The 15789-nt window shown below is 53.0% G+C and overlaps 1 protein-coding gene across 1 annotated transcript in view; it reads left to right on the top strand.

Annotated features, from left to right (window-relative positions):
• The window catches only part of SETD2 (SET domain containing 2), a gene marked incomplete at its 5' end in the record, with an annotated part of 35430 nt that overhangs the window by 15458 nt on the left and 4183 nt on the right, over window positions 1-15789 (top strand). The window contains 6 exons of the mRNA XM_017746712.1: window positions 6976-7024; window positions 7495-7675; window positions 10002-10677; window positions 11500-11634; window positions 11741-11880; window positions 12814-12925. Coding sequence (XP_017602201.1) covers window positions 6976-7024; window positions 7495-7675; window positions 10002-10677; window positions 11500-11634; window positions 11741-11880; window positions 12814-12925 — 1293 coding nt within the window. The remainder of the gene's footprint in view (window positions 1-6975; window positions 7025-7494; window positions 7676-10001; window positions 10678-11499; window positions 11635-11740; window positions 11881-12813; window positions 12926-15789) is intronic.

Here is a 15789-nt window from a genome sequence, read left to right on the forward strand (position 1 = left end):
CCGGGGGCTCCAGCAGTAATTGAAGGTGCTGCTGCAATTCCAGCTTCCTGTGGGCTTGGTGGCTCTTCTGCCCTTCTCTCAATCAACCACCAGCCCAGCTTTAATTACTGGAAGTAGTTTTAAGCAAATTCATGTTTTCTGATGCATCACAGAGCTAAGGAGTTTATTTACCCATTGACTTTGATAATGAGTAATGATTGAAGGAGGTTAATTAAAATAACGGGTGTTAACTGTGCTGCGGCACCAGCGCAGGTGGAGGAGACCTCACCTTAAGCTTTGCTTGTGCCATTCTGTAGCTACAAACATCAGGATTTAGAAATGCAGAGATTCCCAGGAGAATTCAGGGACATTTTGCCTCAGTCTGAATTTTTCAGGAGGATCAGACACTCCCGGGAAATTCACAGTTTTGGGCACAATCATTTGTGCCACAAATCTTGGAGGGGGAAGAAGGGAGGTGACTGAAATCCATTTCTGCAGAGAGGCTGGGTTGTGGTTTGGTGTTTTCCTCCCCTTTGTTCCGAGTGGATCTGATCCTTTACCAGCTTTGAATTTGCAGACTCTTGGTGTGCTTTTCCTCTTGAAGCGACACCGTCAGGTTGGATTTGTGGTTAAAGAGGAAAAAGTCCTTTTCCGTCATTGCCAAGAGAATTGTTAAGGTTGGAAAAGACCTCCCAAGATCAAGTCCAACCTGTTTTAAACTGAAAGTTAAGGCAGGCCTTAGTCCCGCTCTGCTTTGGAGACTTGTTTTGGGTATCCAGACGGAGTTTTTCCTTTGGAACCGCTGTGTTCCCTTCCACGTGCATGGGACAGCACAGAGAAAATGATAAAATATTGGTAAAACGTGTGAAATTTCACAAAACTCCCCCAAAACATTGGTCTGAGACCAGATTTGATCTGACGGTGTCGTTTTATCCCCAAGATTTGTGTTTTCTTTGGAGCTTGGAGAAGCTCAGCTTGGGAATCTACAGAATTTTGTTGAAGTTGTGGTTGGACCATGGAGTCCTGCCACAGTCCCGTATTTTAGAGGTGGATTCTCATCCTCTCCGTGTATTTATTAATGAGGTCGTGGTCTGCTTGTAGGGATGGGGTTGGATCTCACGAGCTTGGAGTGTAATCCCAGCAAATCCATCCCAAAAAAGCCGGATCGTGACACGGGGCTGTGACAGCTCGTTTCTCTCTAAAACAATTGTAGGGAAGCTGGGAGCTGGGAATTTATCCTGTGCTGGACTTTTTCATGGCTCGGGGAGTTAACTGCCTCTGTCCACCTCTCACCTCATGAGGTGCCACCAAAGCCCGCCCCGGATGTCTAAAAGACAAATCCAAGCTGGAAGGGGGATGGCTCAATCACCCCCAGGTGCCTTTCCCGGCACATCCGAGCTTTGGAAAAGCCGGGTTTTTGGGGCGGTGGAACACCTGGCCTTGGCTGGGGGGCGGGAGGGTCGGAAACGTCGTGACTTAAGCGCTGTCCTCTCCAGCCTTGCTGATGACCCCCTTGTAATTTCCACCGTTTCCATCCAGCTTCTCCGGGCAGCCAGAGCTGACCAAGGGGCTCCTTTTCTCCAACTCCGTGCGGAAGAAGGGAGAGGACATAGCGTGAAGAGCCGGGAAGATGGTTGGGAAGCTGGATGATGCATGAGCAGTGTGATAGGTGAAAGGAGGACAGAGGTGGTTAACTCGGGGATGCCGACGTTATTTTGGTGCGTCCATTGCCGGCAATGGACGTCGCTCCGGGGAAATCCCAGCTCCTGGCCTGAAAGGATTAAGTGAGCTTAATTTTTTTCTCTACCTCTACACACAGGACTTTTAAGTCCTTCCAGGGCTCCAACACTCCGACTCCGTGAGGAGTGCTGGCCACGGCCACACCCCTGGCACAACACCACACACACTCCCATTCCCAGCGGGATGAGTTTTCAGCCCGGGCTCGTGGGCGCCGTTCCCGCTGTCCGAGGAAGCGCCGCATGGCTTCTCCCGGGCTGAAAACTCCCTCCCAGTGCCAAAGGCTGCCTGCTGGGCACCCGGCAGGGGCACAGGTGCTGGTTCCACGTGGTTCCTCCGGGTGGATTGCGCTCAGGTAAGGCTCCGTGGGCTGATCCGTGTGGAGAGGCCCGTGCTGGAGGTGACACGTGGTGCGATGGCCAACAGACCTCTCGGAAGCACCGGAACACGCCGTAGGGCCAAGCTTGGGAAGCTCTTCCCAACGTCTACTTGATGGCTGAGGTTGAGTAGCTGAGCTGAGGGACAGGAGAGGACATTTTGGTGCCACTCTGCCTCAGGTGGGACCGAGTTTTGGGAATCTTCCTCCACCCCAGAGGAGGCCCTCACCTTCTGGGAAAGGGCAGTTGGGAGTTGTGGCTCTGAGGGTCCACAGGCCCTTTCCTTGTGAGTTGGAGAGGGTATTGGTTTTAGGAAAAGTCTTTTGGAAGAGCCAGCCTTGTGTTTAAACGGTTTCAGTTGGACACTTCTGACCTTCCAGGCATTTGCGGTGACTCGGAGCTCAAGGCTGAGCCCTCACCCTGACTTAGGCCAAAGTGGCCTTTTTTTTTTTGCTCCCATCTGGGAGCTTAATAATCATGGAATCAGGGAATTGATAGGGTTGGAAAAACCCTCCGAGACCATTGAGCCCAACTCTTCCCCCAGCACTGCCAAGGCCACCCCTGACCCTGTCCCCAAGTGCCACATCCACAGGGCTGGTAAATCCCTCCAGCAATGGGGACTCCACCCCTGCCCTGGGAAGCTGTGCCAGGGCCAGACAGCCCTTTCCAGGAGGAATATTCCCAATATCCAACCTGAGCCTGCCCTGGAGGCCACTTCACCCTGAATGGGACAATCTTGGGTGACCAAGGCCAAAGGCGCTTCCATCTTCCCCTGGGGTGATCTTTCCGAGTCTGCTCTGATTTATCCTGGTAACGCCCGGTGAAGCTGCTCTTGCCTGTCCCTTTCCCAGTGAAGCCTTCCTGGAGTGCCTGGCTCTGGCTCTGGCTCTGGCTCTGGCTCGTGCATCCCATGTTTTAATGGGGAATTTTATAATTTGTTATAACTTAGAGAAAGGAATAGTTTGAGAAAACAATAGGATTGGGGAGCGGCCAGGCCGGGGTTTGCTGTGGGATTTTCTGGCCTTCCAGCAGGGATTTCGTGGTGTTGGTCCTTCCTCTTGCTCTGCCCCATCCCTTGGGATCACGCTGGAGCTGCAGAGGGAAGAGAGGAGAGGAGGGAGGAAGGGAAGGAAGAGCATCCAGCCGCGTAGGGGATGGATTTGGTTGAGTTGTGTTCCTTCAACAATTCAGCAGAAGTTCATAGAGTTGTAGGATAAACTCCTGGAATCCTTAAGGTTGGAAAAGACCTCTAAGATCATCAAATCCAACCGTTAATTCAGGAGCGATTGGCAGCTGAGGGACGGATTCAGGGAGGAGGTTCCATCAAGGCACAATCTTCCTTTCCCACTGCTGCGTCTTTCGAGTCCTGACTCGATCCTGCAGCTCTCTTCCCTTTCCCAAGCCAAGGCTGGCTTGTGCCTGAGGCTGGACAGCCTAAATCCCATTTTTCCCCCCTCTTTTGTGTCGAACAGACTCGTGTCACTTTTCCTTCTGCGTTTAATTTTCCGTGCAATCCCTTCAAAGCTGTGCTGGAAGCTCGGGAGCCATTTGGAGCCCGTTAGCGGCGGTCGCGTTGATTGAGGAATTCTGCAGCTCCGAGCCAGCAGCTTCCGTTTCCCAAAATAAAATCGACGTTTCTTGGGACTTTCCCCAGCCTGGTCTGACCACCATCTGCTTCTCATGGAGCAATTTGGACAAGTCCTTCCGTTTGTTCCTGGTTCAAAGCCTTTGCTGTCTCCATCTTCCCACGTGGATGCTGGAGGCTCCACCGCGTAGAGCAGGAGTTGCTCTCCAGCAGGACGGAGCTCACTCCCTGCTCATAATGACCTTGGATTTTGGGCTTCCTGGACTTTTTAGGGCTGGCCAGTTGGTTGGGATGGATCCTGGAACGGGCTCCCCCAGTGCCCTGGTGAACCTCAAGCGAGGTGTGGCAGGAGCGGCAGTGCCGGGGGTGCTGAGTCCCCTTACTCCAGGTGCTCCATATCCTCCTTCTCTTCCCACCGAGCCTTTTCCCAGTAATTTCCCATTCCCCATCCTGCTCTTTAATGGGACAGATCCTTTTTAGGAGCTGGGGAGTTGGTGTGGTTTAGCTCTTCCCAACACTCGTGTTGTCCTTCCCCTCTGGGCAGCTCATCCACGATCCCGTTCCTCGGTGGCTCCTCATTCCCTCTGGGAGCAGCCCTGGGGCAGATTTGGGGGGATTTTTTGGATGTGCTGCTCTGAAAATGAACATTTTTAGGAGTTTAATGTGGGAAAGAAAGAAATGAAATTGGGAAACCCATTGCTGGGAGGTGATTTTGGGGCTTCAGGACCTGCGCCTGTGGTCACTTCCATCCCACACGAGGTGGTGAGAGGCAAGATCATCCCTGCCATCCACAACCATGGAATTCTGTGGGAAAATAAAATCAAATCCATAAATTATGGCTGGATGGGGCTTGGAGCATCCTGGGCTGGCGGGAGGTTCCCTGACCGTGGTGGGGATTGGAATTGGATGAGCTTCAAGGTCCCTTCCAGCCCAAACCTTTCCATGATTCCATGATATGGGACATTGCAGAGATGACATCATTCATAAATACATAAATCCTATATAATTATGGGCTCCTCCTGCATCCCTCCCCACCCCAAACATGGAGCTGCTGCTTTGTTTCTTTACTTTTAATCTGAAAACCCCTGGATTTGGAGTCTTTTAACCCATAGCAAACACACAAACAGATAAAAACAACTAAAAAATGTCATTTTAATGGAATTTTAATGCCTCTCTTTTTTGTAGATCCTTCAAACTGCACGTGCTGTGTCCAAGCTCTATGGAAAAGCAAAAATATCTTTAAAAACCTAAAAAACTTGGCCCAAATCCCCTTTTTTTTTTTAACCAGCAGCAGCACTTTTGAAGTGGTTTTGCCTCGTGGACAAACCACAACGGGGTTTCTTCTCCTTTCCTTTTATTCACTAAAGGAAATTCTCGTTTTTAGCCCATCCAGGCCTGGGGGTGGACACGTTGCTAATGAGCCCCCTGAGCCACCCTTTAATTAATTCCCAAACAGCTTTAAAAACTCGAGGAATTAAAAAAAAAAAAAGATACTCTTTAAAATCTGAGAGTCAAATCAAGGTAAACTCCACATTTCTGAGCTCGTGGGAGCTTTAAATTCCCACCTGGAGCAGCCTTCTCCCCTCAGGAACAGTTGAATCCGTCTTTTTTCCCACTCTGTCTCATCCAGGGCCTAAATGAAAGGAGATTTTCGGGAAGATGCCCTGGGAAAGCTGGAATGTCAGCTCAGCTCCTGACAGCAATTTCTTTGTGTGGAACTGAGCATCTCCTTCATGATTCCATGGGGTTTGTTTTGGGAGGCAGCTGCAGCTCCATCAGGGATGCCCCATCAGGCGCAAAGCAGCTGGAAACAACTGGGAATTCTTGGGAATGCTGTATTCCTTCAGGAAGGGAACAGAGCTAGGGCTTGATAGAAGCTGGAATGAAACAAAAAGGAGCTTTTTATTCCAAGCTTTCAGGGCTTGGACAGTCAGGAATGTAAATGTAAAACCTCTGTAGGATCATGAGCGTCGCTGAGATGAAATGGGATTTACACTGAGAGTGCCAGAAGATTCCAATTAAAAATACAGCAGAGCATGGGAAGGTGCTAATCAACCTCATTCCTAATTGTGGGGGTGCACAGTTGCTTCCAATGACGTGGGAAGAGTTGGTGCTGCACACTCCAGTGGGGTTTAGCAGGGCTGTTCTGCTAAAGCTGGGCTTTAGGGAAGTTCTGATCCTCATTCCCAGCTCTTCTTCCCTTCCTTCCCACGGTGCCATCTCCACCAGACCTTTGGGATCATCCCATCCCACCCCTGGATGGGCAGGGACACCTCCCACTGTCCCAGGCTGCTCCAGCCTGGCCTTGGGCACTGCCAGGGATCCAGGGGCAGCCCCAGCTGCTCTGGCAATTCCAGCCCAGCCCCTCCCCACCCTCCCAGCCAGCAATTCCCAATTCCCAATCTCCCATCCATCCCTGCCCTCTGGCACTGGGAAGCCATTCCCTGTGTCCTGTCCCTCCAGGCCTTGTCCCCAGTCCCTCTGCAGCTCTCCTGGAGCCCCTTTAGGCCCTGCAAGGGGCTCGGAGCTCTCCCTGTGTCCTTCCCTTCTCCTGGGGAACATTCCCAGCTCTCCCAGCCTGGCTCCAGAGGGGCTCCAGCCCTGGAGCAGCTCTGGGGCCTTCTCTGGACTCTCTCCTGTGCTGAGGGAGGAGCTGGATGAGCAGAGGGTTTGGACTTTGCTGCCATTGAAGGAGTGCTGGACGCTGGGGTCTGATCTCAGCAGCTTCAGCAGGTCCTTGGTCGAAGGGGTTGCTCGAAGCTGGGCCTTGGCCTCCTGCTCATTGCCCTTGGGATGCTCCAACATCAAACACCAGACCTTGGGAACATCATGGAAACGTGAACCCTGTCCCCAGTGAGGCTCTTGGGAGCTGGGAGAAGCCCAGGGATGGTCCATGAGCAGATGTTGGCCACCAGAGCCAGGAGCACAGACCCATGGAATGTCTGCAGTGGCAATCACCAAGCCCAACTCCCTGCTCCTAGCAGGACAATCTGAAACTGCCCTGGAGACCAGGACAGGGACAGCAGGAGGTGCTGGTGGGACACTCTTACCTCCCCACGGAATGTGTAGCACCCTACAGCTCTGCCCAGAGCTCTTGGCCCAAAATTCCACCTAAATCCATCAAAAATCAGACCCTGAGCAGAGGAGATAAGTGGAGAGCACCACAAAACCCCCAGAACTTTCCCTCAAGAGACCCTTTTTTGGGGGTTCCCTATCAAGGATTTACGCGGTTCTCGGCTCTTTGGGGTGGTTTTGGGAGCAGCTGGAATTCTGACCGTGCCCGTGCCTTTTCCACAGGAGGTGTATCGCATCCCGAAGAAGAGCCAAGCGGAAAAGGAGAGCAGTGGTAAGTCCTCACCTTTTCCATGTTCTCCTCTTCTCCCATGGAAATGCTTCATTTTCCCAGCTGGGAATGCCCAGGGATGCTCTGCCTGCGCAGCTCCTGGGATAGGGAGGATAACCTGAGTGGTGGGTGGTGGGAGACGGAGCCCTGAGGGTGGCATGGGGCAACCTAGAATTAAAATCATGGAATTGGTGAGCTTGGAAAAACCCTGCAAAATTGAGTCCAACTGTCCCCCAGCGCCGCCAAGGCCACCCCTGAGCCACATCCCCAAGTGTCACATCCACGTGGCTTTTAAATCCCTCCAGCAATGGGGACTCCACCCCTGGACAGCCCTTTCCAAGAGGAATATTCCCAAATCCAACCTGAGCCTTCCCTGGTGCAACTCGAGGCTGTTTCCTCTTGTTCTAAGAGAGGGATACTCTAAATACTCCGAATGATAAAAATTTCCCCCCTCTTCCCTGTTTTCCCAATAGCTGACCGTGGGAGAGAGACAGCCGGGCTCCGGGATCAGACCCCTACTCCCAAGAACCCCATCCTGAGCCGGGAGCGGGATCCGGAGCGGCAGAGCCAGAGCAAGGAGAGGAAGAGACGCAGAGATTCCCTGTCCCCGCCGTCCTCGGGCTACGAGCGGGGGACAAAGAGGCCGGAGGACAGGCAAGTGCTGGCAGGGATCCACCATATTCCAGGGATCTGCTGTAATCCTGGGTAAAATCTGCAGGAAAAACGGTCCTGGAGATCTTTGAAATCGCCCAGGGCTGGGGAAGGGAGTTTTCTCCTGGAGCAATCCTGGTGGTGAGATCTGTTCCCGGGAGCTGGGCGGTTCTGTGGTGTTGGTGGCTTCTTCTCTGGGATGAGCTGCATCTCCATCTTCAGGTGTGTTTTGGGAATGAGGTGGGAAATGAGGAAAGCTGTGCCAGCTCCTGCACAGAAATTAGGGATCGTGGAATGGTTTGGGTTGGAAGGACCTTAAAGCCCATCCAGTGCCATGGGGATACCTTCCACTGTCCCAGGGTGCTCCAAACCCCAGTGTCCAGCCTGGCCTGGGGCACTGCCAGGGCTGGGGAATCCAGGAATTCCAGGATGCAGCCCTCCTAATGCAAAGGGCTCCCTGGGTCCTTCAAAACCCATTCCCTTCTCCTCCTCCTCCTCTTCCTGGTGTGCTGGGAATTATTCTGAACTTGGAGCAATCCCTGCCTGAACAGGAGGGAGCAGTGCCCAAACCAGGACTTCTAACTCCAAAACTTCCTTGTCTGAGTAATTATTCCCTGCATATTCCTTCAAGGACAACAATCCAGGGAGCTGTGATCCCAGCAGGCCGGTGCCGTGTCTCCTGCCTTTCCTTGGGAACGGTGGCATCACTGCCAGGGCAGAGAATGCGACTCCTAATAAAGAGAAGGAAAATATTCCATGTCTTGGAGCTCAGAGTGACGGGAGATCGTGTTAAAGGCAGGAAAAATACCAGGGAATTTCCTTTCAAGAATTCCGTTCTCTGTTGTCCCTCTCAAAGCCGCTCCGTAATTAGGGAACAATTGGTGCCGAGTCAGCCAGACGAGGAAACCTCGCGTTGAGCTGAGCCGGGAAAGTTGGAAACATCTGGAGAAAAAATACAGATGTAAATCTATCCCCCTGGAACGAGGCTGGAAACATCCCCAGGAAGTAAATCCTGGATTTTCGGGGTTGTTCTAAACAGAACAAGCGGTTCTTTTGGGTGAGGAGTTGCTGCTCTGACTCTTCCTCCTGTGCCGTGTCCGTGAAGGAGCAACATCCTTCTCTGGGAATGTTCTCCCCACTCTGAGCATCCCCCGTTGTTATCCCAAGGATTTAATAAGGAAAATAACCGAATGGATGGAGAAGGGAACGCTAAACCCTCGGTTTCCTTCTCCCCACTCCCTCCACGCCGGCTGCTTCTCCTCCAAACTCTGCAGGCAGTGCCAGGAAAGACTTTAATTAGGGAAACCAAACTCCTCACGGCAATGAGGTTCCCATTAACGGATCCTGCAGCTCCTCTGGGAATGCCAGGAAACAGCTCCAGCGGATCTGTTGGTAGCAATGTGCTTTTGATATGTAAATGGATCCCAGGGCCACGGAATATGTGGAGAATATCCTGGATGCTTTGTAGAATCCATTACGTTCAGGCTGCAAAGCATTTTTCCTTGTGATCCCTGTTTTACCACACTCGTAACGTCTGGAAATATCCACCTTTGATCTGAAATTTTCCTTGGTTGGGCTTTGATCAAAGTCCTTAGGCTTTTTCTTTTTTTTTTCCCCTCCTTCTTTAATTCCCTGGAAAAATCCCTCCAGCTGCTCTGTGTTTTGGGATGAAAACTCTTAAGGAATTAAAGCCCCATACACACCATTATTTTTTGAAGCTGAAGTTGTGGTCTGGGAAGGAGCAGAATTCCCAACAGGAATGTGCTGTTTGTGACTCCCTTGTTCTTTGCCATGTCTGCAGCTCCCGTGTCGGGGTTCCGGACTGGAAAGATGGAATTCTCATTCCAGCTCTGGAATTTGAGGGGGAAGGTGCCGTGGTGTGAGTTGCTCCTGTTTGGGAGCCTCTTCCAAATTCCTTGTTGGTCCTGCTTTAGGAGAACACGGCAGAGTGTTTCCAGCATTTTGGGATACCCTGCTGGTTGTGACCTTTCCTTGGGTTCTCTGGGAGATGTTCCCTCGCTCTCCAGGTATCCCGGAGCAGCTCCTCCAACTTCTCTGGCACCTTTGCATCTCCATCAGCACCAGGCTGATGTTGGCCAATCCATCGGGATTGCTGACCCCCTGCCCTGGCTCCCTGTGGGGGAGCAGGACCAGCGGGGTGTTGGTGTTTCTCTTGAGTTGCTCAAACAGCTGGAAAAAAGGGAATGCTTTTAGGAATCGCCACTGTTGTTGGGCATTCCAGGTTTCCCACCCTCCCTTTTGCTGCTGGAGCCCTGGGCCGGCAGCTTCCTGAGGCCTCACAGCCCTTTCCCTGTTCCCTCTCTCCCAGGTATGACACGCCAGCATCTTCCAAGAAGAAGGTCCGGCCCAAGGACCGCAACAAGCTGTCCACGGAGGAGCGCCGGAAGCTCTTCGAGCAGGAGGTGGCCCAACGGGAAGCCCAGAAACAGCAACAGCAGCTCCAAAACCTGGGAATGACGTCCCCGCTTCCCTACGACTCCATGGGCTACGGAACGCCCCACCACAGCTTCATCGGATACCCGCCGGGGTACCCCATGCAGGCCTACGTGGACCCCAGCAACCCCAACGCCGGCAAGGTGCTGCTGCCCACGCCCACCATGGACTCCATGTGCTCTCCGGCGGGATACGAGCATTCCCAGACTTTGGTGGGGCACACGGTGGAGCCCGCCCTGAGCACGCCGCAGCCGGTGCCCGTTGTCCAGCACGTGGCCACCACCATGGAGGTGACCACCCCGCAGTACGTGGCCCAGAGCGACACCGTGGTGCACCAGGAGGCCAACGTGGCCGTGCTGCCGGTGGCCGCCGCCGGCGCGGTGCAGAGCCAGAGCTACGGGGTGTGGGATTCCAGCCAGCAGCCCGTGGCTGTCCAGCAGCCCTATTCCCCGGCCCAGTCCCAACCGGCCATCTACTACCAGGGCCAGACCTGCCAGACCGTCTACGGAGTGACCTCTCCCTACTCGCAGACCACCCCACCCATCGTCCAGGTAATTCCAGCTGGGAACACCAGGGGAGCCAGCTGGGAATTGAGTTATTCACTGTTGCTTCTCTTGTTGGAGCATCTTCTTAGCTCTTCTCAGGGAACTTCCTGCCCAGGAGTAGGAGAAAAGCACATTCCAGGGCATTTCCCATCTACAAACGGCATGAATTAGAGAATCATGGAATCTGGGAATGTGTTGGGTTGGAAGAACCTTAAAGAACATCCCAATCCACCTCCTGCCGTGGGCAGGGACACCTTCCACTGGCCCAGGGTGCTCCCAGCCCCAATGTCCAACCTGGCCTTGGGCATTCCAAGGGATGGGGGATATTGAGAGCATCCAGGGATGGGGGATATAGAACACTTCCAGGGATGGGGGATATAGAACACTTCCAGGGATGATGATTCCATAGTCCTTGGGGCAAATCGGGAACTTGCAGCTTGCAGGAATGTTTCAGAACCTCTTTAGAGAAGTTGTGTTGGTTTCTTGACTGTTGAAGGGAGGTTTGTGGGCAGGAGCTGAGTAAACGAGTAAAACGTGGATGCGGGAGCTCAGCTTCCACTGGCTTTTGGAAGTGGGAGTCTGGAGCTACCAGAATTAATCACATTCCAAAAATCTAAGGATAATATTGGGAAGGAATTGCTGGCTGGGAGGGTGGGGAGGGGCTGGGCTGGAATTGCCAGAGCAGCTGGGGCTGCCCCTGGATCCCTGGCAGTGCCCAAGGCCAGGCTGGACATTGGGGCTTGGAGCAGCCTGGGACCTGGTGGAAGCTGCTCTCCTCTAGCAAAGGTTTTTTTGGGAAAACCAGCTGAGTGTGATTCCCTGTTCCAGAGCTATGCCCAGCCAGGTCTGCAGTACATCCAGGGCCAGCAGATCTACACGGCTCATCCGCAGGGAGTCATCGTGCAGCCCCCCACGGCCGTCACCACCATCGTGGCAGCCGGACAGCCCCAGCCCATCCAGCAGGTGAGGACTGCTGGATCCAAAGGGATGGGGAGGGTTTTCCCATGGGATAAAGAGCTCTCAGGGCACCTCATGACTTTTTTCTTCATCCCTTCCGTGCTGTTTCCAGCCTGAGCTGGTGGTCACCAATAACCTCCTGGATCTGCCTCCGCCGTCCCCTCCCAAACCCAAAACCATCGTCCTCCCTCCCAACTGGAAAACGGCCCGGGACCCTGAGGGAAAGATCTACTACTACCACGTGGTCACCAGGTGAGTGTGGGCATCGCTGACCCCTGTCCCCAGGTGCCGCGGCCACAGGGCTTTGAGATCCCTCTGGGATGGGCACTCCAGCACTGTCCAGGGACAGCTGTTTCCATGAAGGAATTTTCCCAACCTGAACGTCCCCTGGCACAACTTGAGGCCGTTCCCTCTTGTCCTGTCGTTTGATTCTTGGGAGAAGAGCCCAACTCCCACCTCCACAGCAAGGAACGCGATTTTCCCAATGTTTTCCCCACACCTTTCCCATTAGTTTTGGGAAGAACCAGGTTTTGGATCAATCCCTATGGAATTACCTGGAATTATAACGAATTTTAAGCTTCTAAAAAGGATTTTTTTTTACATTTCCAACGCCGTGGGAGGTGTGGATGGGGATCCACCTCTGAAGGGATAAGCCAGGAATATTTTCTCCCATATCCATTTCCTGCTGTCAGTTCTTGTTCCTGGCACACATTTCTCTGCATCCACTAATCTTTTCCATCTCCCTTTGGATTCCTCTCTGCTTCCTGGCACACCAACAGCAGGGCAGGAGACCTTCAAACACCTGGAACTGAAACCAGTCGAGCAGGAACTGGTGAACTGTGCTGGTTGGAAGTCTCGGGATGAGATGAGGAGGCCCAGCTGGGGTCTCTGCTGGGACATTCCCACCTTTCCATCCTGGGAATTTCATCCCGGTGATGAACATCCCTTGATCCCACAGCGTCACCATGGTGGAAAATGGTGCAAATTCCCTTTTTCCTGTTCTTCCTGCTTGGTTTTAACCTTCTCCAACTTAGAAATCGTCAAACTCAGCATCAGGAGCAAGACGAGGCCGCGAATTCCGCGTGTCAGGAATTCTGATGGCTGATGGACTCCGGATGTGCCAGCTGATGGGATAATCCATGAGCAGGTCCCGGTTTCTTTAAGGGTCTGTCTCCCTTCCTCCAGACAAACCCAGTGGGATCCTCCAACCTGGGACAGCCCCGGGGACGACGCCAGCCTGGAGCACGAGGCCGAGATGGACCTCGGGACCCCCACGTACGACGAGAACCCCATGAAGGTGAGGGAGGCAAATCCCTGGGAAGGACCATGGGATGGGAGGTCAGTGTGGATTCGGGGCGTGGCAGGGGGACAGAAGTGACCCCGGATCCTCTGGAGTGGCTCTGTTGGGGCTCGGCCGTTGCGGCCACAGCTCGAGTGGACACCGGACTTCCCTGAAGTTCTGCCCTGCATTCCAACCTCGTGTGTGGAGCTGGCCAAAAAAATGGGAATGAGGGGGAATAACACTGAGAAGGACAAACTGAGGGTGTAGCTTAGGAGCCTTTCCTGTATCTTTCTGATTCCTTAAAAAGCTGGAGAAGATCCATGGAAAGAAAGGAATCAATCCTCCCACTGCTCCGGTGCTCCCGCATTCCCGGGAGTGACTTTCCTGGAGGCGGAAGCAGCAGCACCCTGGAACCCTGCAGCACCCAGGAACATCCCACACGGCTGCTGTTGCCTTTCCATGTGCTGCCAGGATCCCAAGGGTTAATCCCATTCCCGGAACGCCTCCGAGTGCTCCAGCCAGAATTCCTGGCAAGTTCACTCCGACAAAATTACGGACAAATGTTTATCTCCCTGGAAAGAAATTAATTGGAAAATGAGCTCAGAGCTGGCACTCCCTGCACAGCCAGGAGCTGTTGCTTCCACAGGGGAATCCAGGGAAGCCTTTTCAAGGATTCTTACCCCTGGATCAGTGTCACCTTTATCCCATGGCATTCCCTGGAGATTCCGGGATCTCAGGATTGCAAATATTGTTGAAGGATGTTGGGATTGATGAAGAAAATGTTAATTTGAGGCTCTGAAGGGAGATTTGGAGCTGGAATAGCTGGGAGTTGCATCCCTGTGGAGGGATGAGCTGAAGTTCAGTGGTGCAGAGCAGCTTGGAGGCAACTGGGAGCATCCCTGGGATGGGAAGGAGGTGCTGAGGAGAAGCTCTTCCGAGTGAGGGAATAGAGCTGTGCTGGTGCTTTCCAGCTTGGGAATTGTTTTCCTATGGAATTTTGAGGGTCTCCGTGCTGCCTGCACAGCAGAGGGAGCAGCAAGGAATGATGCTCCCATGAATGTGGGGGTTTATCCCATAAACTGGGATGAGGAGGAGCTGAGGGCCGAGGTGACCATCCAAGGGCTTCACCTCGGGCCGGACATGAACTCCCTGCTCCTTCCAGGTTTTGCTGCTCGCTCCAAACCCCAAATCCCTGAATTTCCCTGAATCCATGAATCCCTCATTCCTAGATGAGCCGTGGCTCTGGCTGAACTCAGGGTGAGATGGTTCCAACTCACTCCAGAGCTTCAATTCCTTTTCTTCTGGGCCAGGATGGCCGGAAGGTCGGGATTTTCCTGGCACTGAATTCCCATGGTCACGGCTCCCGCCTCCGACGCTTCCACCCTGAAATTACAACCACATTCCTTGGATTTTTCACCCTGCTCCCCACCCCACACCTTTCCCAAGTGGATTAAACCCACCCAGGAGGGATTAAACCCACCGGCACCGCGGCTCCGGCGTCCGACAGCTGCGGCTGCTATTCCCGGTGTTCCTGGGCCGTGGGGGAGGATTTTGATGGAAAGGCACAAGAGGAGTGGGAAGCCAGGGTCGCCATTCCCTTTAAAACACCCTTGGAATCCTGTTTTTCCCCTTGGAAAACGGCTTTCTGGAGGGAGTGGCTCCGCAGGAAGGCTGGCAGGGACGCTGGGCTGGATGCCGAAGGTTTTGCATCCTTTTAAATGGAAAAAGCTTGGAATTGGGATGGGTTTGTCTGTGCCCGTTGGTTCTCCATGGAAAAGTCAGTGTCAACAGAGCAGATCCCAGCTGCTGGAGAAGAGAATCCCAGTCAGGCTCCTCCAGCTTTTCCCAAACATTTGGCTTCCTGATCCCATCCCAGGCTGGTTTTCCCACTGTTTTTGTGGCTTCTCCATTCCCGTCTCCTCCAGAGGCTGAAAAACAGCGACAGCACCATTTGGGGGCATTTTTCTGTGTTAGTTTTCCTGGCAGGCTTTGGATTATGGGATTACACTTCGGGGAGGTGAGGGAGGAAGGCCTTGATAAAGAGGTTTTGGTATTAAAAGAAATTTAAAATGCAATTTTAGCCTAAAATTAGGGAAAATTCTCCGAGGAGGAATTGGCACTTTGGCACGAGGAGGAGCTTGGAAATGGAGCTTTTATTTCTCCTCCTCATTTTCCCTGCCAATTTTAGACACCGATTTTTCCCCTCATCCCACACGGAGAGGGATTGGATGGGGAAGGGTTTGGGGGTGGAGAAGGGTTTAGGAATGGAGAAGGATTTGGGAATGGAAAAGGGTTTGGGAATGGAGAAGGATTCGGTGGTGGAGAAAGGATTGCTGATGGAGAAGGGATTCGTCATGGAGAAGGGTTTGGGAGTGGAGAAAGGATTGGTGGAGAAGGATTTCAGGATGGAGAAGGGTTTGGGGATGGAGAAAGAATTTGGGGGTGGATAATGGGTTGGTGATGGAGAAGGATTTTTGGGGTTGGACAAGGATTTCATGATGGAGAAGGGATTGGTGATGGAGAAGAGTTGGGGGATGGAGAAAAGGTTGGTGGAGAAAGATTTGGGGATGGAGAAGGATTTGGGGGTGGAGCAGGGTTTGCTGTAGAAGGCTTTGGGAATGATGAAGGGTTTGGGAAGGGTTTGGGAATGACGAGGGGTTTGGGAAGAACAAAGGGTTTGGGAAGGGTTTGGCAATGATGAGGGGTTTGGGAAGAATGAAGGGTTTGGGAATGATGAGGGGTTTGGGAATGACAAAGGGTTTGGGAAGGGTTTGGGAATGACAAAAGTTTGGGAAGAACGAAGGGGTTGGGAATGATGAGGGGTTTGGGAAGGGTTTGGGAATGACGAGGGGGTTGGGAAGGGGTTGGGGATGGTGGGG

Source organism: Corvus brachyrhynchos, unplaced genomic scaffold (assembly GCF_000691975.1).
Source record: "Corvus brachyrhynchos isolate BGI_N302 unplaced genomic scaffold, ASM69197v1 scaffold18, whole genome shotgun sequence".
Classification (NCBI taxonomy): domain Eukaryota; kingdom Metazoa; phylum Chordata; class Aves; order Passeriformes; family Corvidae; genus Corvus; species Corvus brachyrhynchos.